This window comes from Drechmeria coniospora, chromosome 03 (assembly GCF_001625195.1).
Source record: "Drechmeria coniospora strain ARSEF 6962 chromosome 03, whole genome shotgun sequence".
Classification (NCBI taxonomy): domain Eukaryota; kingdom Fungi; phylum Ascomycota; class Sordariomycetes; order Hypocreales; family Ophiocordycipitaceae; genus Drechmeria; species Drechmeria coniospora.
The window spans coordinates 8,716,112-8,740,784 of record NC_054391.1 but is presented as its reverse complement, the minus strand read 5'-3'; the positions used below and the strand labels follow the sequence as shown (position 1 = coordinate 8,740,784).

Genomic DNA, 24,673 nt, shown 5'->3' with positions numbered 1-24,673 from the left:
ATAAATGTCATGGATTTTCCACCTGTCTACGGAGTACAGTACAAGTACATGAAATACTTCATAATCCACGGGCTCGTGCGCCAAAGCCCGACTTTAGTACGGACGGTGTAATTACATGTATTTAATGCCGAGTAAGGTACTCCGTACATACTTACTACTAGGTATACGGAGTGTTGTACGGAGTTCACTTACTTGTATTTATACTGTACATGTTCTGCACTGTACTTGTACGGAGTACGGAGTACGGTGAGTACCTCGCCTTGGCCGCTCAGTGGCCCATCCATTCCTTCAAGCATCACCTACATTAGTACAAGAAGTGCATGTACTCGCAGAAGTAATGCATACTCCTTGTGCCAATGGTACCTCCCCCTGGCACTCGGTATGTGCTTACAGCTCCATGGTCCACGCGTATTACTGCAACTCTACACTGTACATACTTTAGTACTCGTACTTGCGTCTATTTGACTTGGCAACCGCCTTGCAAGAAACCCATCTGATGATATCATACCGTTCCCTTACCTGCTCGATTCCCGAAATGTAGATTCGACACCAAATACCCCGTATTACTATGTACTGCATTCTCACCAGATAAGTTTATATTTGTACTCTGCTAACGTTTATGGCGAAACTACCTCTCGTAGCATTTACCTATATATTAACATTCATAGATCAATGTCAAAGAGCCCTTAGGTAACTTACAGCTTTATCACGTGATCTCGCGTCCGTGCCATTTATACTTCAATACGCCACGAGCTCGTGCAAACGACCAGCTCCACCGATTCGGGAGGACTTCATTCAGCACTGGGTCAAGCCCAGCCAAGTGTGCACTGAAAATGAAGTTCGATATTGAGTAGGGCCGTCTTTCCCCTGTTTCATGCATCTCTTGCTGACCCAGGACCAGTGGCCTACCCATTTTGTTCCCGTATCCTAGGATATACCCAGGCACGCAAGCTACCCCGAACCACCAACTCAAGAACGCTCGCTGACCACTGAGCTCCTCAACACAGAACAATATGCGTTAGTACTTTTGGCCTGTGATCACTCCGTTCATTTTCATGCTGAAGTGATGTTTTCGCCGTTAGGTACATGTGTGACCTCAAGAGTACGCCTTTTTACCCTCCGGCATCCGTCTCAACGCTGGCTGATCGACTGGACAGAGACCCTTGACTCTGGCGGTCACTGTGTTCTGGAGATGCCTTCGGGAACCGGCAAGACCGTTTCACTTCTCTCCCTAATTGTCGCGTACCAACAGAACATGCCCGAGACTCGAAAGCTTATATACTGCTCCCGTTTGGGCCCCATCCCAACTGTCGCGCCCCCGTCCATGACTGACCTGGTTCAGGTACCATGTCCGAGATCGAAAAGGCCTTGGTCGAGTTAAAGTCGTTGATGAAGTATCGCGCAGAGCAGCTCGGGCACGAGGAGGACTTCCGCGGGCTTGGACTCACAAGTCGAAAGAACTTGTGCCTCCATCCCTCCGTTAAGCGTGAAAAGAGCGGTTCCGTCGTCGATTCTCGTTGTAGGAGCCTGACAGCAGGTTTTGTCAAGGAAAAGAAGAATCGTGGAGAAAATGTCGACGTCTGTGTCTATCACGATGTACGCCGGCCTTCTCTTAGTTCTGAGACTTGCCCGCTAACTTCGTTTCGTACAGAATCTCGATCTTCTCGAGCCGCATAATCTGATTCCCAATGGAATTTGGACCTTTGATGATATTCTGCGCTACGGGGAAGAACACAAGCAATGCCCGTACTTCACGGCCCGGCGAATGGTACACATCCGGGTGCAGTCTCTCAAATCAGCACTGGAGGCTAACCTCGTCGATGCAGATGCAATACTGCAACATTGTCATCTTCTCATATCACTATCTCCTAGATCCAAAGATTGCCGAGCGAGTATCCCGAGACTTCTCCAAGGACTGCATAGTTGTTTTTGACGAGGCGCACAACATTGACAACGTCTGTATTGAATCACTGAGTACCGACATCACTGAAGATTCCCTGCGCAAAGCAACCCGAGGGGCGCAGAATCTGGAACAGAAGATTTCCGAAATGCGAGACACAGACCAGGAGAGGCTTCAATCCGAATACCAGAAGCTTGTCGAGGGACTGCGGGAAGCAAATGAGAACCGCATGGAGGATGCGTTCATGTCCAATCCAGGTGAGAATCCATCCTCCTCAGTCAGGTTATTCCGGGAAGCCAGCCTGACATGAAATCAGTCCTACCCGATGACCTTCTGAAGGAAGCTGTGCCTGGTAACATCAGGCGTGCGGAGCACTTCGTGACCTTTCTCAAGAGATTTATCGAGTATCTAAAGGTTGGCAATGGTGGCAATAATCGCTGCTGCCCCTCGGCTAATCTTGTCCACAATAGACCCGAATGAAAGTTCGCCAAGTAATCTCGGAAACACCGCCATCATTTCTTGCCCATCTGAAGGAGCATACATTCATCGAAACAAAACCACTCAAGTTCTGTGCGGAGCGCTTGACATCTCTAGTGCGAACTCTGGAGTTGACAAACATTGAGGACTATCAGCCACTGCAGGAAGTGGCTACCTTTGCAACATTGGTCGCTACGTATGAGAAAGGCTTCCTACTGATCCTTGAGCCTTACGAATCCGACACCGCCGAAGTCCCGAACCCCATATTGCATTTCACCTGCCTCGACGCCGCAATCGCAATTCGGCCAGTTTTTGAGAGATTTTACTCCGTCATCATCACCTCGGGTACCATCTCGCCACTTGAGATGTACCCAAAGATGTTAAACTTCGCAACAGTGATACAAGAGTCATACAGCATGACGTTGGCACGAAGATCATTTTTGCCGATGATAGTGACGAGAGGGAGTGACCAAGCCTCAATATCGACAAGTTTCCAAGTCCGAAATGAGCCGAGCGTGGTGCGCAACTACGGCACCCTGCTGACTGAGTTTGCGAAGATCACCCCCGACGGCTTGGTCGTGTTCTTCCCGTCGTACCTATATATGGAATCCATCATCAGCATGTGGCAGGGCATGGGCATCTTGGATGAAGCGTGGAAGTACAAGCTGATACTTGTCGAAACCCCCGACGCACAAGAGACGTCCTTGGCGCTGGAAACGTATCGGACAGCCTGCTGCAACGGCAGGGGGGCTATTCTCTTGTGTGTCGCTCGAGGGAAGGTCTCCGAAGGCATCGATTTCGATCACCAATACGGCCGAACAGTGTTGTGCATCGGAGTTCCGTTCCAGTACACAGAGTCTCGAATCTTGAAAGCGAGGCTTGAGTTTTTGCGAGAGACCTATCGCATCAAGGAGAACGACTTCCTGTCATTCGATGCTATGCGGCATGCCGCACAATGTCTAGGTCGGGTGTTGCGAGGCAAAGACGACTATGGAATCATGGTGCTTGCTGATCGTCGATTCCAGAAGAAGCGGTCGCAGCTGCCCAAGTGGATAAACCAAGGCCTCCTCGACGCCGAAACCAACCTAAGCACGGACATGGCCGTAAGCAGTGCGAAGAGGTTCTTGAGAACAATGGCCCAGCCATTCCGGGCCAAGGATCAGGAAGGGATCAGCACTTGGGGTTACAAAGATCTCCAGCAGCACGTCGAGAAGCTGGATGCCGGGAGGAGACGGGAGGAAGAGGGAATGGCGAGAAGCCTGGCAGCACAGGATGTGTCCAGTCTCCTCTATGAACATGACAATCTGGACCAAGAGATGGAGGACTTGAACGACTTCTAACGGCAATGGAGATGATGACACGAAGGTCACGAGGAACTTGTGACTCGCAATGCGGCTCTGGAGAGGTCAATCTTTGACTGGCTTTGTATTTAGGCATATCTATCCCAACCCCTGATTTCTTGGGGCAAAGCGTCGTTTTGCTTTGACAACCCTCATAGCTGGTAGCGTGTTCGCTTTGCCGGGCTTTCTCCCAATCTCAATGCAAAGCATGCGAATGAAATCTAGGTTGGTCCAGTAGCTCGTGTGCGCGCTCAACATGTTAAGATACTGAATCTCGAGTGGGCCCCCACCAGACCTCAGAAACCAGTCTATCTGCCCGTTATCATTGAGCAGAAAGGCCTTTTTCTCGGCAATCTCCTCGCGGCTGAAATTGTGAACTTCCAGCTCCAGTTGGGAGGGGAGGCGAAGCGTGGGGATTGGCTCCTGCTTCAAAGCGAATGCGTTTGTGGATGGCGCCATGCCAGGCACAACCTGACGCACAGCTTCTCCTAACGACTTGAAAATAGATTGGGACGTGCCGGGGACATAAGCAACTTTGAGGCTAGCAGAATACGTGGGATCGACGGCCCCGTTCAGAAGGTATGCAATGGGGTCCTCCTTGGCAAGAACATTGTACACGTTGTCCACTGCGAGGCAGCCAAATTGTCCTGCTTCTCCGACAACACTTTCGTTTGCAACATCGTCCGGGTCAGCGCCCGGCTTGCGGCGCTCACGTCGAGGCAGGAGTGCTCCATGTTCGAGGAGAAGGAAAAATCCGGCTGGGCTGCCGAGGAGAAACAAGTTCTTCGTGTCGAATTCGAAGAAGCGTGCCTCGGCTTCGTCATTGTTCAAGTCGAGGCTGGGGACCGTCGTGGGCTGCCGAGAAAGGACATCAAGTGCCATGGCGCTTCCAAGAGAATGGGCAATGAGGTGAACTCGTCCCCGATGGGCAAACCCTGGATTGTTTCGACACCATAGACGATATACCCTGTTCGCCTCAAGGACGAGAGCCTTGATCATCTTGTTTTTGTGGTGGGACATGTAGAATGGAATATCGAACATGACATCTGAAATCAAGCTGCGGACGGCCGGTATGGTGGTGGGTTCGATGTCTTTCAGAGCAAACGATTCGGCAACGCTGGAGGCTCTGCCTTCAGCATTGCCAGCGCGGCCATCTTCAAATGACAGTCCGGTTCTCCAGTTGAGAGGTAATATCATGAGGCCATTCTGATCTTGTCGAAGAATCTGTCGAACGATGGGATTTGTCAGCTCAAGATTCACAGCTCGCCGAAAGCCATTGATGGCATGTGTGAAGTGGAAGCTCTCCACCCTCTCGGCAATTTTTTGTCCGATGCCATGAGCAACAAGAACAAGGTCGGTGACTTGGCCGCGTTCGTTTTCAGCCTCGCATGCCGGGCAATCACCCGAGCCGGCGTTCTGTTGGGATTCTGCAGACGCAAGCGAAGGCGGCTCATTCTGATGACGCGTCTGTCGTCCGCCATGAACGCGTTCCCAGGTACGGCGGCTGAAGCCCCTGACGACGGGAACACCGACCGTAGACCCATTCATGATCTTAAGAAGAGGTCGTCTTCCATAATAGGCCGACGGCTTGAGGCTGGGTTTCAGAAGAAAAGCGTGAGTCTGGTCCTTGTAAATTACGTGGTGGTTAGAAAAGAGACGGTTTGGCAGTTCCTTGGCCACGGCTGGTCCCTCGAGAAGAGATTCGATGGACCCTTGTGCCGCGGCATCGCCTTGGAAGCAACGTGCGGCACAGCATGGATCAGATGGAATGGGAGGTTCAAAACTGCCTTTCTTGTTCCTGTACAATCCATTGTTGGAGTCCTGAGGCCATAGCCAATGCGAGACCTTCTCCTCGCCTAATGGACCGACCTCAATTGCGCATCGTACTTCATCTCTCCAAGTCTCCGTCCATGGGCGCAACTCGCAGTATCCAGCCTCTAGCTGGTTCGCGACAACTGGGTTGACAGGTAGCATCGTGTCTCTGATTCAATTTTAGAGAGTGCAATCGATGACGAGAAAACTTCACTGACCTGAAAAACCATGTAGCTCTCATCACGACGGCGATATCGTTGACTGGAGACCAATATATGGGCTTCATCTGAAGCAGTGGGAGAATGACTTTGTGCAGCCGAGATACGCCAACCACGATGCCTAGGGCGTCTTCTTGGTCGCAAGGAGCGAATGAGGGATCGTCCACCTCCATCCCAGGTTCACTGTGGACAACCGGTACGTCGTTATTTCCGTGTCCGCCGCAGGGAGCGAGCGTTTCCTTGGGTGCACCGTCGTTACGTGGAACGCTAGCTGAAGTAGATGGCGATATACCAACAGCGCCAGCGCGCACCAAAGGGTTGCCCGTATCGCCATCAGGGCCCCTCACCGGGGTGCGGATGTGTCCTCGAGGACTGGGTAGCTTTTGCATGCGAGGCGAACTATCTTTCAGTTGCAATGCTACTCTTTGACGGCTTCGGTTGCCATCGGCCACATCATTCATTGATTGGTGTGTATTCTCACTGCCTCTGTCCCCCGATGAATTAGGCCTGAGGGGGGAACTGGTAGGATCGTGGATTCCGCCAGGGTCGGTGCTTGACGAGCATGGCCCAGCTGGTGATTCGGCGGCAACGACGGATGCGGTCTTGGTCCGGCTACCTCTGGCTGCGACAACTTCCTGGGCAATATTTTCGATGCTCAGCTCTGGTGTGTATTTTCTTAAAAGGCTACAAATATTGCTCTGCAGCTCGAGTGACACGTTCAGAAGGAGGTCGATGCTACAGTCGGTAGCAGATGAGGGCAGAGCATCGGATGAGGAGGCCGAGGCTGCACTTCTGGACGGATCAAGGTTTTTGGTATCATGGTGAGCTGCCAGTTTCTGGACGAGCCGAGATTTCATATCCATGGCACATTGCGAAGTGGCGGACGGCACACGATGGGCTGTCAAGACGGCGTCATGCTGTTGGCAGGCAGCGTCAGAGAAGAGCGTCAGCCAGGCCTTCTCCAGATCGTTGTTATCGCCATTGTTAAACGGACGTGACTGGCACCTTGCCGACTTTGAATCCAATGTAGTACTTGCGAGTCGCGCAGAAAGGGGTTCGTCAATGGGGACAGAGGATGCGTAGAAAAACTGGGCTTGAACCGGGGGCGTGTCAGTGATGCTGAGGCGGCGAGGGATATGGGCGAGCCGACACTTGGCACCAAAGGTGTGCTGCGGGGGGTTGTTCATCGGGGGGCAATGGGAATCTATCCGGATCAGCTATGATCTCAACTGTGGGTCGTCTTGGACGGATCGTCGTCCGAAGAATGCTGCCCTCGTTGTGGGTAATTACGCGAATGAAATATGCTGGGTGAGGGCATGCAGTTATGTGGCCGGCAACTAGTGAAGTGAACGAAGAGTCAGATTGGCATTGAACCTGTTGGCAAGAACAAGCCTGAGGTTCGAAGAGAGAACGATGGGAGTTGCGGGTTGATGACGGCCACATGATCCGTTACCTAACAGTGGCTCTCTGCATGCAGATGTACTGTGTACTTTACAGTACTACTAGGGCAACTGCCGTTGGTAAAGCGCCGATATCGCAGATTTTAGTGAGTCTTTTGGCCGCAGTTATGGGGCTAGGCTTCTACCTCCTTAAGTACTCCGTAAGTGCTTGCTTACATGCACTGTATACTCCGTCCGGAGTACTTAGTACATCCTCAGTACTCCATACTGCCAGTAATAGTACTGAACCACAAGGAGCAAGTACTTACAAGGACAAGCATACAATACTTCAGAATATCACAGCAATGCCGTCTGCACTCCCTTGACAAGAAGAAGAATTAAACATACATGTTTAACTCATGTTACCATTGCAATCCAATGAAATAGCGATATGATTGATAGTCGCCACGACTCGGAGTACAAAATTCATCATTCGTTTTCGGAGCAGAAATCTACCTGGTTGATTTGAAGGTGTGTAGGGTAAGCCAGATAGAAGTGGATGGCCGAACTCGCCATGGAGAGTGTTGTTTGACCATGCACAAATGGTATGTCAACGGATTCTTCTCTACAGTTTGAATACATGACAGAAAGAAAGGTGAATATGATACATGTTATTTACCTGCCAGTACCTTCCTCAAAGTAAAGATTTCAAAACCTTGCGATATCTGTATGCCAAACATATGCCGGTAACAATGAATGGACTGACAAGTAGCCCGGCAAAAGTTCGAAGTAGCACTCTGCCCTGGTACTCACTTTGTCGCACAATTGTAGCGTAGCCTTCGTTGCTGAAGCTAATTCTCGCATATTTGGTGTGCCAGCCAAGCTGAGGAAAATTCACACTCATAAACTCCTCGAGGAACTTGCGAAGTCGATACCGTCTCGAGAGGACGGATGACCGCATCTCGACATAATTTTGCAGCGCCAGGTCGTTGATGGCATGCGAGTCAGCCGCGCGAAATTGGGAGTACTCAGCCAAAGCCTGGCATCTTGTTCCGGGCGACATGCACCGGGAGTGGCTCGTTTGTTGTCCCGCCTCGCTCTTACATACCTCGGCATGCTTGTCCATGATGGAAAAGAGTATGCGTACATCTTCCATGCCCGCATTCATGCCCTGACCGTAGAAAGGCACCATGGCATGGGCTGCGTCCCCGATGATGACACCCGAAGAGCCGTGGTGGTAGGGCCGACACTTGAGGCTGATCAACGGAAGGTGGGGGTTCTCCTCGAAGGACGAGATGAGAGTTTCGCTGGGAATCAGGTCGGTGACACCCGAGAAGTGCTCGTCGAAAAAGGCCGGCAAGCTGGTCGGGTCCCTCTCCAAGTCGGCAAACTGCTTGCTTGGAAGGAACAAGGTGCAGGTGAAGGACCCGTCCTGGTTGGGCGGCGACGGTCAGTGAGCCGGTGCGACGATGGCTCGCAAGGCCGGAGGACCACGGATGGCACCTACCTCACTCGGGATGGCGATGAACATGAAGTCGTTGGCCGGCCAGATGTGCAGGTGATTCGGCGATATCTGGTATTCGCCCCACGGACCACCCGTTTCCCGTCGCGGGCTCAGCTGGAACTCGCACCAAAGCGTATCGATGTACTCTTGCTGGTAATCCATGCGGGAGAACTTCATCATGTGGTACCGAACGGCCGAATGCGCACCGTCGGCGCCCATCATGAGGTCAAAGGTGATTTCGATCTCCTTGGGGCGACCGTTGACACCCAAGGCCGTGTCATGAGCCTCGAACCAGGCGCGACATTGGCGAAAATCTGCACCGGTAAGCTTATGGTTGAAGAATAGTTTGACGTTGGGCATCGAGTCGAGATGGTCAAGAAGAATCGAGTTTAGTCCTGAGCGATCGATGGCGTATATCGCCTTCATGACGGGCCGACGGTGAGCACGCATCGACGGCAGGAACGGAGAAGGGTCGTCGCACGTACTCGGCCTCTGGCATCGTAGCTCTGCGAATGTTCGTACGGCGCCCCCGTCGGCCCTCTGCCGTGTATCATACGAGCGTGCATGGGGACGGTGCGGTCCATGACGGACTGGAGCAATGTTGGGTGGCCGGCGAGCCGCATGGCGTTGATACCGCGCTCCGAGACGGCGAGGTTGATGGATTTTGTAAAGTTGAGCGGGATGATGCCGGGATTTCGCAAATCTGATATGCGTCAGGACGAAGCATACTCCAGCCAATCGGCTGCACGCCATTGCAGATGGGCCACAGGAACGACGGGTGGTGACTTTGACACCAAGAGGAACGAGCGAGAGTGAGACAAGACGCATACCTGGTCGCAGCTCATAGACCTCGACCTGATGGCCTCTCTGAGCGGCATATAACGCCGCCAGCGAGCCAACCGGCCCGGCGCCGACGATGACGGTCTTTTGCGGCGTCTCCATGGGTGTAGGTACGGCCAGAGGCTTGATCCGTAGTGCCGTCCTCTCAGGACTTGATAGAAAAGTTCAACATGAGGTCTTGGATGACCTGACGTTTCCGTACCTAGGTTAGTCTTACCCACTCCAGCCCGTCCTCGACAACCACTACTGTATGTACGGAGTAAGGGTGTACTGTATTATGGAGCGAGTCAAGTATGACTCGTAAACCTACAACATACTTCGACGCTAACAGAATCTAGTCAAGCAACGAAACACGCACGGCGACTTAAGCCCCATTAGGCAGGGAAAACCTGAGCAGGTGTGCGCAGCTTTTCAACGGATGACAGCTGCTGTACAGAACGGAGCACTCCGTGTGTAATTGCCATTCAATTGCCATTCATCGTCTGCTAGTAAGTACGCTGGGAATGCTGTCGGCTCCATCGTTATTTACGGCTCAGACAATCCTTCAACCGTACGACAACGGTATGGGATCCAACGAAGCTTGACCTCTCCTGTGTCGTCCTAGCCTCAGGTCCAGGGACACAATGAAGTAGAACAGCGGTATTATGGGTTTAGCACATAGTATAAACCTGGTAGCATAAGTAAGTACTGTAGAACAGCGGTATTATGAGTTTAGCACATGAGTATTAGTATAAATCTGGTAACAGCATTTATGTTTCAGAAGTCATTGGTTACGAGCTCGAGCCCAAGGCATGTGCCCAGGTGTAAGAATGCAGCGCAGAGCAGAACCCCTCTACTTAGGCGGGGCCAATTGGCAGCTTGGTTATTAATGCGCATCCCCTTTGCCAAACGGCGCAACCGAGTGATATTAGCGTTCCGTGCAGGAATGGAAAGGGAACAAATAACGAATGACGTACTCCGTATTCAACCTGAAGATGATAATACTTTGAAAATAATATTAGTCAATAATTTTTATCTTCTGAATATGTTAAATTTTACACCCTGCATAAATATACATATGGATTTTTTTAACTCGAATACTTAGTTCACCGGTGATCCTGTTCCACTGTACGGAGTACAGTAATACTCCGTACGCTTCGCTATGTTGGTGAGGTGGGGGCCCAGCTCTATGTGGGGTAGACCAGACAGACCCCTCCATATGTGCAGTGCGATGAGCTTTGAGCTCCAAGTGCTCAGCTTCAACTGTCAACAACGCCGAGAAACGGAAGCACCGATCACCGAGGCGAAGTATTCGCCCGCCTCACAGGTCTTGTAATACTGAAAATAATGGAAGAAGCCATCAGGAGACACTTTTTCCACCACGGCAAGGACGTACGCGCCCCACCTTACCCTTTGCTCAGCTCTTTTTTGTGACGAGATTCAACGATGAGATTTCTCGTCCTTGCCGAGTAGATTCGTCACGGAAACTTGCTTTTACTCCTGCGCTAAGATCTTTCCCAGGGATCCGAAGATGACCGTGATGGCTGCCACTGGTGCCAGCTCCGACGTTTCCCCACACATTCTTACGCTCCCATCTCGGTGATCAACGAGGTTGATACCCACGTCCTCCCGCAGGGCTTTAAATTCATCAATGAAATAGCTCTCGGCGATGGCGTAAAACCGGCCGAGTTGAGCTTTCGCAGCGGCTGTACGTGCAGCAATGTGTTTGATTGCCAGTATACAGGGTGCTTGTGTCTTGCCGACCTGGAGGATGATGAGAAGGACGATGAATCAAAGGCCGGCGAGCACGAGACAAGGGATGACGAGATGAAAGAAGAGATCAAGGACGAGATGAAGGACGAGATACGCAAAGGAACGAACAACGAGATGCACAAAGAGATGCACGACGAGACGCACGACGAGATGAACGACGAGACGCACGACGAGATGCACGACGAGATGCGCGACGAAATGAGTGACATTTTCGTCGATCAGTATATCGATGCGGACGATGAGGCCCTCGCCGGGAAGCACGACCATGGCGACGACGACGTACGCGATGATGACGGCAACGACGATGAAAGAGATGACGACGACAGACGTAGCGTCGGTGATATGTCCCGGAAAGCCTATGCCTATCATACGCACGGTGCGAAAGCTGGACTGCTGCGATCAAAGTTGCTTGATTCTAAGCTACCACTGTATGAATGTCATCAGGGCTGTGCTTGCCCGTCTAACTGTCCAAACCGAGTTGTCGAGAGGGGTCGGACCGTCCCGCTTGCGATATTTCGAACTGCAGATCGAGGATGGGGTATGCAACGATCTGCAAATGGACATCCTGTACCTGTGACTAACGTCTTCGCCGGTCTACAGGGGTTCGCACACAAGAGGCAATCAAGATCGGACAGTTTGTCGACCGGTACTTGGGGGAGATCATCACATCCGCTGAAGCTGACCGCCGCCGTGCAGCCTCCGCCATCTCGCAGCGCAAGGATGTCTACCTCTTTGCGTTGGACAAGTTCACTGACCCGGCATCGCTTGACCCACGGCTACGCGGGCCACCATTGGAGGTGGACGGCGAGTTCATGTCGGGGCCGACGCGCTTCATAAATCACTCCTGCGACCCCAACCTCCGAATATTTGCCCGCGTCGGAGATCATGCTGATAAGCACCTGCATGACCTGGCCCTTTTTGCCATCAAGGATATATCAAAGGGAGAGGAGCTGACGTTCGACTACGTCGATGGTGTGTCTTCGGAGGCAGATGAGAGAGACGGCAACATTGGGGACATGACCCGTTGTCTTTGTGGGAGTTCAAGGTGTAGAAAATTTCTGTGGTGAGATGATGCAGCTTGGCTTCCTTCTCTCAATGACAAGGTACCGAATCTGACCAGTCCTCGCACTTGGTTGTGGCCCATGCCCCTGGGATCCGGAACCATGATCATGACAAGATGAGCACTGGTTAGAACACCAAGCAAGTATGTATTCTGATATGTAATCTCATGACGAGTCTCTTCAGCCCCCGCCCGACTATGCCCACAGTCTGCATGTTCCATCTGCTCCGGCACTTATGCACCAAGGGTGTCGAGGATGCCAGTCAACATCCATGACTCCCAGCTTGTCTACGACAGAGTGGCCCCGAAGCATCTTCACGGGCACGATGGTGGCGCTTTCCATCAAGTCGCTGACCACTTTGCCATGGAAGATCTGGAGCGACCCGTCGTCGCTCGCATCGGCGAATAAGGGGAGGCCCTTGTGATACCTCACCGCGCGGATGGCTTGAGCGTGAAACCTCATGGTCTTGTATGGTCGACTGGACAAGTCGAGATCGTGCCACAACAGCCGACGATCGTAGGATCCCACAATCAGATTGTCGCCTCCCGAGTGAACGTCAAAGGACGATATCCAGCGGGCGCCGGGCTGAATTATCTTGACAAGTTCTTGCCTCTGCAGGTCGTAGCACCGGATCATTCGCTGCGTCGCCACAAAGAAGAGTGGCCGCGAAGGGTGAAACTGAGCATCCTGTGCGAGGCCTGGCAGGCGGCGGAAAGGAACCTGGCTGGTGTGCTTGGAAAGTGTGTGAATGGTGACCGAGCTCCGCTGACCAGTGGGCGACACGGAGCAAAGAAAGTCACCACGCCTGTGCCAGTTGAGAACTTTAATGGGCGCCCGAACGGTAGCCTTGAGAAGCACGCCAGCCTCCTCGAGTGTCGAGCCTGGCCTCGACCATTTTGCCACCGGCTCTCCACCCCCCCCACCGTTGACGGATGCCGCTTGAGAACCGTTGGCGGCATAGCCGAAACCGACATCCAGGGTTTCACGACTCAGCTTTTCAACAGCGCCGCTGCTCAGTGGAGGTACCATAAAGAAAAGGCTCTCCCCCGCAGCAGCGGCCAGAATGAACGTCTTCTTGCTTGGTCGCCAGCGAACGGCATCGACCGAGTCCGCAGACGAAAGTTTGACGACCCAGTCCTGACGTCCGTTTAGTGCCCAGACCCGCACACTGCCATCGTCGCCGCCTGACGCAACCCACTCTCCGTCGGGGCTGAAGGATACTGAGCGCACACGCCCTTGGTGACCCCTGAATATGGCTTGGCACACGGTGGGGAATGGCTTGAGGTTTTCGGGGCGAGGGAGTTTGGGGAGTAGAGAGTTCGGATCAATATTCAGTCGATTCTTCCGGATTCTCGGTGCGAGATAGAGATCCAGACATCTCTCAAATCTCTCCTTGACGAATCCAGAGTAACCAGGAACCTTGCGCAAAGAGTCAAACTTGGCCGGGAGGTAGTCGGACTCTCTCTCCTCGGGATCGGCGTTTTCCCAGGCGAGTCGCTCTTCAGCAGTTGGAAGATACTCCGCGGGGGGGTTGTAGCTGAGGTCATATCCAGGAGGCGCAAGCTTGGGTGCCGGAATGTTCATCACATGGGCCTCTTGGGGTTCTTCATTGGCCCAAAGGTCATAATTCGTCTCGTCCTCCTTTTCCGTTTCCTTTTCGCGCTCCTCAGGCGGTATATAAGGCAGAATACGGCCATCCTTGATGGCCCTCACAAGCTTCGCCACTCTCTTGGCCTCGTGTTTAGAGGGAACGAAGCGGCGTTTTGGCTCGGGAGCTGCGCTCAGGGGCATCACCTCCTCAACACTGGTGAAGTATGGAACCATATCCTGGAAAGGGGGTGTCAGCCGCAGAACAGCACGATGAAATCATAGGAGAAGAATGCGGGACAGACATACCGGGTACGGATCATAATCCTCCGTCGGCACACCGCCGGTCTGTAACCGGTGAAGAAGCTCGAGCTCGGATTGGCTCAGATTGAGCGGCTTTCCGGTCTGGGGGTCTGTAAGGCCGGTCCAGCCTTTGGGTAGTTCAATGCTGTCCAACAGAGCATCGAGCGCCTCACCCGTGGCAGGACGCATGATTTTTTTGCCATTGATGTTATAGCCAATATGGGGGTAGGAGTCGTAAAAGGATAGGGGGATGTTGCCAATGGTGTTTTCGGCCTCTTGGGCGTCACTGTCGTCGCTGTCATAGACCGGGTCGATTTCTTCATATTCGTAGCGCTCGTTGCCATTGGCATCCGTCACGGTGCGATAGTTGGGCACCTTGACATCAAAGTCGCCCTCGATTTCGTCGTCGATGTCTTCCTCATCGTCGCTCGGTTCACTTTGCTGGTCAGAGCCCTCCAGATCTGATGACCATTGATTAGAGCCAGAGGTCCCGGCATCGGATTCTTCGCCATCGAGAGACAAGGTGCCGTGCGGTATCTCATCATCCGACAACTTATCGTGGCCTGGCGATTCAGTCGGTGCGGCAACGACTTTCCGCTTCCGCGAAACTTGCTGGGGGGCCATTAAGTACGTCTGCAGAATTCGCAGCGGAGGGATTCCGAGCGTAGTTGCGATATTTGTTCCAATTGCGAGAATAGACGAGCGCGAGAACGGTGTTGTGACTTATCGTGGAAGGAAAAGTTGATGGAAATTCGTACGCTGCTGACTTTTTCTTGTGCTATCTTATCAGTGATCACTTAGCACCAGAGGAGATGCCGTTGGCCTAGTCTCTGTGGGTCTCCCTTGGCCAGCCGGCTTTGCCACTAGTTATTATTCTGTACGGAATGCTCCGTAATATAATAATACCTACCGTACATGTACTAGCAAGCACGGAGTCAATACTGAAGTACTTACTTACACCTACTTACTTAAGTACTTACCTACACCTAATACTTGTATTTGTACGGAGTACTTGCAGTAAGTATGCATGTCCAAGTATTTACTTGTCTATACTTGTAAGTAAAACAACATGTACGTGTACGAGTACCATGTGATTTCTACTACTCTGTACGCAGTAGAAGTACAGCAGAGTAAACTAATCCTTCGCCAAGAAGTATTCGGGATATTAATATGAAGCATACTGTACATACCAGTATATCGTCGAAAATTTGGCAAAGAACAGTTGCGGACAATAACATCCTTATTCACTTCAAGGCGTGCGTAGTACTTATACTACCACACTAACGGGATTCTCTAGTCGAGAGGTTGAGAACGAATATTTGAATTTCCATATTCGGTTTACAGTGCGTATATACTAGTAGAGTATGCAATGAAACATATGATCAGAATATTGATACGAGTATGTTATTGCCACTTCTATCTTAGTGCTTCAAGGACCGATTACACAACCTTACCTCGATGTGATAGAGTACTGTACTGTACTGAAGTACTTTGAGTGGCGGGCTGGACAGGTGGATTAGGCCGGAACAATTGCTGTGGGTCTGATGACTCAACGCACCCAGCACTTTTTTTTATCTCCAACTACTTACTTATCAATGAACCCCTCCCTCCTCTGAACCCCTCTCTTGTTGTGGTTCTGCGACAAGAAAGGAATGACCTGAGAGATACCCAGCTGTCCTTGGCTAGAGTTCTGGACGAAAACCTCCGAGGGCGTCTATTTCATCTGGGAAAGCAACAAGCTCAATTGAATGAAGAAACCGAACGAGGAGTAACAGTGGATATCAAGCTCGATATCCAACCAACAACACCATGTCCATCAATTTCCCGAAGGAAGAAGCAGCTACTATTGAACGATGGCGCGAGATTAACGCCTTTCATCGCCAGGTCAGCGTGATGCAGCTTCCACTCTTCTCCCTGCGCCGCTGCGACTGCGTTGCTTACTGCCGCTGTAGCTTGAGCTTTCCGAGGGCCGTCCGCGCTACACCTTCTACGATGGGCCGCCATTCGCGACGGGCTTGCCTCACTATGGCCACTTGCTGGCGTCTACCATCAAAGACATCATTCCACGTTACTGGTCCATGAAAGGCTACCATGTCGAACGTCGTTTTGGCTGGGACACCCATGGCCTGCCCATCGAGCACGAAATCGACAAGAAACTCGGAATCGCTGGAAAGGATGCCGTGAACAAGTTCGGCATTGAAAAGTACAACGAGGAGTGCCGATCCATCGTCATGAGATTTGCGACCGAGTGGCGGCACACCATTGAGCGTCTGGGCCGCTGGATCGACTTCGACAACGACTACAAGGTGGGCCTGCGCAAGCCGAACGAGCATGATATCTGACCGTTTGCTGATTGGGGTTTCGCACAACAAAGACGATGGACCCCAAGTTTATGGAATCACTCTGGTGGGTGTTCAAGCAGCTCTTCGACAAGGGCCAGATCTATCAAGGCTACCGCGTCATGCCCTACTCCACCGTCTTGACGACAGCATTGAGCAACTTTGAGGCGAACCAAAACTACCAAGATGTGACGGACCCCGCCGTTGTCGTCTCCTTCCCCCTTATGGACGATCCTAGTGTCTGCCTGCTGGCCTGGACGACGACGCCTTGGACTCTTCCCTCCCACACTGGCCTCGCCGTTCACCCCGACTTCGAGTACATCAAGGTTCATGACGAGAAGTCGAACCAGACCTATATCCTGCTTGAGAAGCTCCTCGGGACGCTGTACAAGGATCCGAAAAAGGCAAAGTTTTCCGTCGTCGGCAAGATGAAGGGCAAAGACATGCTGGGTTGGCGATACAAGCCTCTCTTCGACTACTTTTACGAGGACTTCAAGGACGTCGGCTTCCGCGTATTCAACGGCACCTACGTCACGGCCGACAGCGGTACAGGCATCGTGCATCAGGCGCCGGCGTTTGGCGAAGATGATTACAACATTGCCATGGAGGCGGGCGTCATCAGCGAATCTCGCCCACCCCCCGACCCTATCAACGACACTGGCCATTTCACCAGTCGCGTTCCTGACTTCGCTGGCATGCATGTCAAAGCAGCGGACAAGCATATCATCAAGCATCTGAAAAATGCCGGTCGCCTGATAGTTGAATCGCAGCTCAAGCACTCGTACCCGATGTGCCCTCGATCTGATACGCCCCTCATTTACCGTGCGGTGCCTTCCTGGTTCATTCGCATACCCGATATCATCCCGGATATGCTGAAGAACATTGAAGGATCGCACTGGGTCCCCGCCGCCGTGAAGGAGCGTCGGTTCGCCAGCTGGATCGCCAACGCTCGCGATTGGAACGTTGGGAGAAACCGCTACTGGGGCACGCCCATCCCCCTCTGGGTCAGTGATGACCTCGAGGAGCGTGTTTGCATTGGGAGCGTGGCAGAGCTGCGCGAGCTGAGCGGCTACGAGGGCGAACTCAACGATATCCACAGGGACAAGATTGATCACATCACGATTCCGTCCAAGATGGGCAAGGGCACGCTACGACGCGTTGACGAAGTCTTCGATTGCTGGTTTGAGTCCGGCAGCATGCCGTACGCCAGCCAGCACTACCCGTTTGAGAACGTGGACAAGTTCAAGCAGTCCTTCCCCGGAGACTTCATCGCCGAAGGTCTCGATCAGACGAGAGGCTGGTTTTACACGCTGCTTGTTCTGGGCACCCACCTGTTTGGCTGCTCACCATTCCAAAACTGCGTCGTCAACGGCATCGTGCTTGCCGAGGATGGGAAGAAGATGTCGAAGAGGCTCAAGAACTACCCCGATCCGGCTATCGTGATGGAAAAGTACGGAGCGGATGCTCTTCGTCTCTATCTCATCAACTCGCCCGTTGTTCGCGCCGAGCCGCTGCGTTTCAAGGAATCAGGCGTCAAGGAGGTTGTGCAGAAGGTTCTGCTGCCGCTATGGAACAGCTACAAGTTTTTCGAGGGCCAGGTGGCGCTCCTGAAGAAGGCCGAGGGGGTGGATTACATGTGGGATCCTGGCATGGAGTCGACCAACACCAACGTCATGGACCGGTGGATCCTGGCAAGCTGCCAGAGCCTTCTTGCGTTTGTCAATGAAGAAATGCGAGGTAAGCATGCTCACATTCGACGGACGCGTACTGTTTCGGTCCCTTACGCGACTGCATAGGTTATCGGCTCTACACCGTGGTCCCTCGACTGCTCGGACTCATCGACAACACCACCAACTGGTACATTCGATTCAACCGCCGAAGACTCAAGGGCGAGAATGGACTGGACGACACACAGCACGCCCTGAATGCCTTGTTCGAGGTGCTCTTCACCCTCTGCCGTACACTGGCACCGTTTGCACCATTCTTGTCGGATCATATCTACCTGAGACTCCTTCCGCACATCCCCAAGGAGTTGCAGGCCGATGATGCTCGAAGCGTCCACTTCCTTCCCTTCCCGGAAGTGCGACAAGAACTCTTTGACTCCGTCGTGGAGAGGAGAGTGGCAAGGATGCAACGCGTCATCGACCTTGCCCGAGTCTCGCGAGAGCGTAGAACGATTGGACTGAAGACTCCCTTGCGGAGCTTGGTCATCATCCACCACGATGCACAGTACCTCGAAGACGTCAAATCCCTCGAGAGCTACATCACGGAGGAGTTGAACGTGCGGGACTTGGTGCTGTCCGGAGACGAAGCCAAGTACAACGTCCAGCTCAGCGTGACTGCTGACTGGCCAGTCCTCGGTAAGAAGCTGCGAAAAGACATGGCGCGTGTCAAGAAGGCGCTCCCGGATTTGAGCAGCGAGCAGGTGCAGGAGTACCTGTTGAAGAAGGAGATCATGGTCGATGGAATTCGGCTCGAGGAGGGCGATCTGGTGGTGCGACGAGGCTTGCGCGAAGATTCCACGTCGAAGGATTTGGAGATCAATTCGGACAGCGACGTGCTGACCATCTTGGATTCGAAGATCTACCCCGAGCTGGCGCACGAGGGCTTGGCACGGGAAGTCATCAACCGCGTGCAGCGTCTTCGCAAGAAAGCGGGGCTCCAGGCCACCGACGACGTCAAGATGGAATACAACATCCTGTCCGATCCGGAGAAGATTGGTCTGGAAGAGGCGCTCGTGTCGCAGGCAGCCACGTTTCAGAAGATACTGCGACGGCCCCTCGACAAGCTCCAGGATGGAGGTCCTGGGCAGGGCCTTATTGCGGAGGAGGAACAAGAGGTGCAACAGGCGACCTTCATGCTACGACTGCTGAAGTTGTGAGTTACCCTGGCAGGGCGTCCGACCTCGGGTCAGCTAGAGAGATCGATACGAGTATGGAATCTTTCGTGTTTGCCGCCAGCCTGTACATTTCCGCGTTCACGTGCATCCCCGGTGATACGGACATGGCGAAGACGAGGGCCTACGCTAAAGGCCCAGTTGATTTTTTTCTGGGCGTGATACATGCGCATGTGCAGTATTCCATGCGAGGAAGGCTATGAGGGTGGCGTGAATTTGACGATGGCTATTTCTTCAGAGCGGCCTAGATATGTACATCCGCCATTAGCTATGACGAAGTTCTAGGATAGGAAGCCAAGGGCGTGAACGAACCAGACAGCAGTCCTTGAACTTCATGAATTCCTTGGCACACCTGTCCTTTTCCGCCGCGGAATAATCAGCAACGATACATCGGCCATAGATGCTGGCCTGGGAACAGTCAGCCCGCATCCAACGAAGCAATGTGACGTGCATCCTGGTATCGTGTGAGTGCACGGAGCGTACCTCAGCAGAGCATCGAGACGCAGCCGTGGCAATTTTCTGGATCGGGCGCTTTATCGGAAGAGTCATTGCGGAAAGCGAGGCATGGAGGGATGGCGATGGAGAAGTTGAACTGGAGCAGCTCGGCTGGAGTCGATCGCCTACAACGATTATTACTACACAAGTAAGTACTGTACTTGAGAGTGTTGTGAACCAACGGGCCCACTTTCCTTTGCTTGCAATGGAGCATGACGGCTCTACAGTACTGTAGGCTTCGTTGTTCCCTTGCTCTCTGCGCGCAGGCAAATCAAGCATGCGATTATGGGGGGGATGAATGTGTCAAAATAAATTAAAAAATTACTCAATTATTGGGAACTACGAGCATCACTTTACACCAAATGTTTGATAAAGTACATAAGTATGCTTGCATTTGTGTGCAGGTGTACTGTACTTGCAACGTACAGTAAGTAATAATATGTCTGTGTGTTATCTTGTACTTGTAATTACTCCGTATTATTACTCGGTAGTGGCTTTTGGACGGTACAGTAATAATACGGTATTACCTAATACATGCAAGAACTCTCCGTACAGAACGTTGTACTCCGTACAGTAATTAATTAATATTTGTAATGGTCGTCTGGTTAATTACTAGAACGGACTAAGTACGGAGTACGGAGTAGTTAACTCGAAATTATTACTTGTACTTGCACATGTACTGTGCCCTTAGTAATTCCAGGCGGGTGCAAGTCAGTGTTCAAGTACTGTACCAGTAGTACTTACAGAGCTCACCTACTTGTACCCTTGTATTGTAAAGGTATTGCGTAAGTACCTGTACTTGCTGGCCGCAATGTGTGGCGCCGCGACAGGACACTTCGTCGAGGCACTGCATCCTGAAACCCCCACTTTTCTGACTTCAGTAAGCTGCCAGAAAGACAAGTGATGCTTCGTTCAGGACTGCCTTGGTCAGGTCACTCGACTTCCGTCACCATTTCCCGCAACGCAGGCTAGGATTGTTCATCTCTGCATTCTACAAAAATCAGGTCTCTGAACGGCGAACGGGCGTTTGTTTATTTCTTGGGCTCTATTCTATCCCGTACTCCGTACCATTGTACTTGCACAACAGCACAACGCACCCGCCTCTTCACGACGTACAGTACGCGCAAGTAGGCCGACGTGGGCAGTTCGTCGTGATTGCCACCGCCTCCTACCGCATCGACCGCCGCCGTTGAAGGCCTCGAGTATCCCGGGTGCTCCTTGTAACATATCATAGCTTTCCCGTTTGCGTCGGAAGCCACACGCTGTCTGGAGTTCAGGAAAGCGGCGATTCAGAGGCAACCATCGACCCGTGCCGTGCGAGCGAATACCATCGTTCGCCACAAGCATCGTTAGCCATGGATCAGGTCATGGACGGTGGACGCTTGCCCCTCGAGGCTTGGTTCTGGGAGATGCCGACGTGCACTCGCTGGTGGACTGCCGCCACGGTCCTCACCAGTGCCCTCGTCCAGTGCCACATGGTCACACCCTTCCAGCTCTTCTACAGCTTCCGAGCCGTGTTCATCAAGGCCCAAGTGAGTGACGAAGCCGTCCGTATCTCGTGGTGGTGGCCGTCGCTAATCAGTGTCCTTTCTTTGCCAGTATTGGCGGCTGATCACGACCTTTCTCTACTTTGGTCCTTTCTCGCTTGACCTCCTATTCCACATATACTTCCTGCAGCGTTACGCCCGCCTCCTCGAAGAATCATCAGGTCGGTCTCCTGCGCATTTCTCGTGGCTGCTGCTCTATGCGATGACCTGCCTGATCGCCTTGTCGCCTCTCGTGTCCATGCCCTTTCTTGGTCACCCGCTGTCATCTACCCTCGTCTACATTTGGTCTCGACGAAATCCGGATACTAGACTCAGCTTCCTTGGCCTGCTTGTCTTCACCGCTCCCTACCTACCTTGGGTACTTATGGCCTTTAGTCTCGTCATGCATGGGACGGTTCCCAGGGACGAGATCATGGGCGTCGTCATTGGCCACGTATGGTACTTCTTTAATGATGTCTATCCACCTCTCCATAACGGCTCCCGGCCGTTTGGTCCGCCCGCCTGGTGGCGACGACTGTTTGAGGGCTGGACCCCGCCTCCTGGTGTGGCCGACGGCGCCGACAACGACGCGTTGCCGGCGCCGGAATACAGAGACGAGGAGCCGCCAGCCGCTCCAGCCCAAGTGCTGTAGAGGCGCACCGGGGAGTCGGTATTGCCTCCCTTCCTTCACCTGCAAGGTCGGCGCTCGGCCGTGGAGGAAGCGGCCATCATCTCCAAATGATACACTTTGGCAAATGGGGGACTTAGATATGCTACGACCACACCCGCGAATGGGGTCGGTTGCCGGTTAGTAGCACGAATATGAAGTTCAAAATACCATTGTCTCTACCATGACGTCGCCGTCGAAGCTGTTGCCGAGCTGGGGCCACTGCCGGCCACCATCATGATGATTTCTTCCCTCCATCCCAACGAGACAAAGGCCAGAAGTTGAGGATGCCCGATGTCTTTGGGTTTTGGCATTTTGAACCCTTCCGAAATCGTTGGTGTCCACGCTTGTTTGAAATGCTTGGGTAACATCGGCTGAGTCGCTCCTTTCGCCACCGTCTCTCCGTTGCCAGTTCTGCTCAGGCCATCTTGTTGGACTACGGCCGAGTAAAATTTTCACAGACGAGCATGTGCCATTCAAGTCATATCAGTCGATATCTGCCTTGCCCATTCGACTTGAGCACACCTGCCAATGCCCAATCGGCTTGCGAGTACGCATGCTGCCGTCGTCTACACTCCTCTGCAGTGTGCAGCGGACCTCTCACTGGACATCAACGCATGGCCATGCAGCAGGGCAAATGTCCGAGCTTGCCTTCAAGCGCGGCTTCGCAAGACCCAGTTGACTTTCTGCGGATTTTTCATGACACAACATGTCGGATTTGGCAAGCTTGAAATATACCCTCGATACTCCGCCAAAGTAGTGGTGCCTAGAATACCGGCCGGGCGTCATTGTTGTTTTCATGCATCACCCGCTCCATATTCAAGGAGATGATTGTTCATCGAGAAAGCTAGGCGTTTCGACTCGTTGCACTATTACCTACCTATCTATGCCATACCGTGCCCAGCTTCCCAACCAACGACTGTTTCGGGCAACAAGGCTAATTTTATCCAGTGCCCGCTCAACCCGACCAGTCGGGTCGCCGTATCTATGGCCCTCAAACTCGACGAAGAAGGTGTATTGAAAGGGCGCCAGCAAGCTGGGCCGGCTATTTATGCTCGTCAAGTTAAGGTTAAACTCCTTGAAGCAGCTCAGCACGTCCGCCAACGCGCCTGGGGATTCATGCGGCACGGTGAAGGAGACGAGAGACCTGTTGTCAGCTATGGCAGCGGGCTTCTTCTGCAGATGCTGGCTGTTATGGGCGGATCGGTTCGTGCCGATGATGAGAAATCGCGTCGTGTTGTCCTCGCGGTCCTCGATGGACTTGCCAAGAAAATCTAGACCGTGGAGGGTGGCGGCCGGCTCGTTGGAGATGGCGGCCCACGTGCCGGTCTCATCCTGACTGACGATTTCGGCTGCCTTGCTCGTCGAGCTGACGTCAATGATCTCCACACCTTTCAAATAGGTAGATATGAAGGCATGGCACTGGCCAAACGCTTGTGGGTGCGAGTAGAGCCGCTTGATGTGCCCGAGGTTGCTTAGGGGTTTGGATCTTGGTTTGGGTGGGCTTGGGTGTGCGGCAGTCGGAGTGGACGTGGCAGAGCGGTCGGTGCTATCCTCGAGCAACACCGAAGCGACGTTCTTGCGTCCGATGAGGCAGTGGTGAATATCGACAAAGATTTCCCCATCTATGGCGATATCCTTGTACTGACCGTTCCGGTCGGCGAGGTTGTCCAGCGTGAAAACGACGGATCCATTGGTCGAGTTTTCGAAGGGAACTACGCCGACGGAAACCTCACGTGCCTGGACTTGATCGAAGACATCTGGAGGGGGAGAGTGAGATGGCGAGGGTCAACAGGGGGCAGCAAGGGAGCGCGACTGACCATCAATCGTGGCCGCCGGTCTCAAGTCCCAGCTGTCGGCAGGAAACACTTGTCTCACAGCCTGTCGGCGAATTTCGTTAACCCAGAAGGCGAGCTGGGGGCACGCAGCGCGAGGGCGATAATCACCTGGTCGGAGTAGGATGCAACGGGGCCGAGGAAGCTCACGACTGGCTTCGTCGTGGACGACATGGCAGCAATTCTACAGGCCGCTCGTGGACGATTGTTCTATTCGGCCTTCCGTCGCATAGCATGTGGACAGCCGTGCAGTGGCGAATTTCACCATGAACGGACTCTCCAGCACCGAGGTCGGGCGATGAAAAAGTTACTCGACGATGGGGAAGCTCCCTGTACTACGGCGTGTGGTGGAGGCAATTTGTGCATAAGTGCGGAGTACTCCGTACTAAGGAACTTAAACCTTGATGATGGAAAAAAGGTATGTTGGTTTAGAAGCTCAGCTTGTAAGATCATACAAAAAAATTACTGTACACCAGAAATATAAAGCCAGAATAAATTAGCAATAGATGAGAAAAAAAGAATATGATATAATTGAAATCAAAATTCTTCATTCTCTTTATTATTTCCTTGCCAGAGACGACGGCGTGTACTGTAGTAGCTGAGGAAACGGAAATCACGTGCAAGGGTTCATGACGGTGGGGCAAACGACAACTTGCTTGCTTTGGGTTGGGTGAGTTCTATTCGACGGGGGAGGGAGGGAGCTCTGCAACTGAGCACTAGCAGGAAGCTCCCTCGGCATCAA

The 24,673-nt window shown here is 52.7% G+C and overlaps 7 protein-coding genes across 7 annotated transcripts; 4 read left to right on the top strand and 3 right to left on the bottom strand.

Moving 5' to 3' along the window:
* Positions 1-1,347: 1,347 nt before the first annotated feature.
* On the top strand, positions 1,348-3,717 carry DCS_08017 (DNA repair helicase RAD3; the record flags this gene model as incomplete). Its single annotated transcript, XM_040805299.1, has 5 exons — positions 1,348-1,596; positions 1,652-1,768; positions 1,827-2,157; positions 2,217-2,314; positions 2,371-3,717. 5 exons carry the CDS (start codon positions 1,348-1,350, stop codon positions 3,715-3,717), a joined length of 2,142 nt encoding a protein of 713 aa, XP_040655403.1.
* A 99-nt stretch (positions 3,718-3,816) lies between these two features.
* Positions 3,817-9,572, bottom strand: DCS_08016 (DDHD domain protein; the record flags this gene model as incomplete). Its single annotated transcript, XM_040805298.1, has 7 exons — positions 3,817-5,698; positions 5,748-6,951; positions 7,940-8,165; positions 8,235-8,558; positions 8,634-9,050; positions 9,116-9,333; positions 9,461-9,572. The coding sequence occupies 7 exons, from the start codon at positions 9,570-9,572 to the stop codon at positions 3,817-3,819; spliced, it is 4,383 nt and encodes a 1,460-aa protein (XP_040655402.1).
* A 1,224-nt stretch (positions 9,573-10,796) lies between these two features.
* On the top strand, positions 10,797-12,414 carry DCS_08015 (uncharacterized protein; the record flags this gene model as incomplete). Its single annotated transcript, XM_040805297.1, has 4 exons — positions 10,797-10,841; positions 10,971-11,598; positions 11,823-12,194; positions 12,326-12,414. 4 exons carry the CDS (start codon positions 10,797-10,799, stop codon positions 12,412-12,414), a joined length of 1,134 nt encoding a protein of 377 aa, XP_040655401.1.
* Positions 12,415-12,478: 64 nt separating this feature from the next.
* Positions 12,479-14,797, bottom strand: DCS_08014 (Ribosome biogenesis protein ERB1; the record flags this gene model as incomplete). Its single annotated transcript, XM_040805296.1, has 2 exons — positions 12,479-14,110; positions 14,180-14,797. 2 exons carry the CDS (start codon positions 14,795-14,797, stop codon positions 12,479-12,481), a joined length of 2,250 nt encoding a protein of 749 aa, XP_040655400.1.
* Positions 14,798-15,982: 1,185 nt separating this feature from the next.
* On the top strand, positions 15,983-19,393 carry DCS_08013 (isoleucyl-tRNA synthetase; the record flags this gene model as incomplete). The annotated part of the gene is made up of 4 exons (XM_040805295.1): positions 15,983-16,057; positions 16,126-16,479; positions 16,548-18,249; positions 18,309-19,393. The coding sequence occupies 4 exons, from the start codon at positions 15,983-15,985 to the stop codon at positions 19,391-19,393; spliced, it is 3,216 nt and encodes a 1,071-aa protein (XP_040655399.1).
* A 1,865-nt stretch (positions 19,394-21,258) lies between these two features.
* On the top strand, positions 21,259-22,081 carry DCS_08012 (uncharacterized protein; the record flags this gene model as incomplete). Its single annotated transcript, XM_040805294.1, has 2 exons — positions 21,259-21,435; positions 21,503-22,081. The coding sequence occupies 2 exons, from the start codon at positions 21,259-21,261 to the stop codon at positions 22,079-22,081; spliced, it is 756 nt and encodes a 251-aa protein (XP_040655398.1).
* An 891-nt stretch (positions 22,082-22,972) lies between these two features.
* DCS_08011 (uncharacterized protein) lies at positions 22,973-24,105 on the bottom strand (the record flags this gene model as incomplete). Its single annotated transcript, XM_040805293.1, has 3 exons — positions 22,973-23,856; positions 23,917-24,010; positions 24,082-24,105. 3 exons carry the CDS (start codon positions 24,103-24,105, stop codon positions 22,973-22,975), a joined length of 1,002 nt encoding a protein of 333 aa, XP_040655397.1.
* Positions 24,106-24,673: the final 568 nt, after the last annotated feature.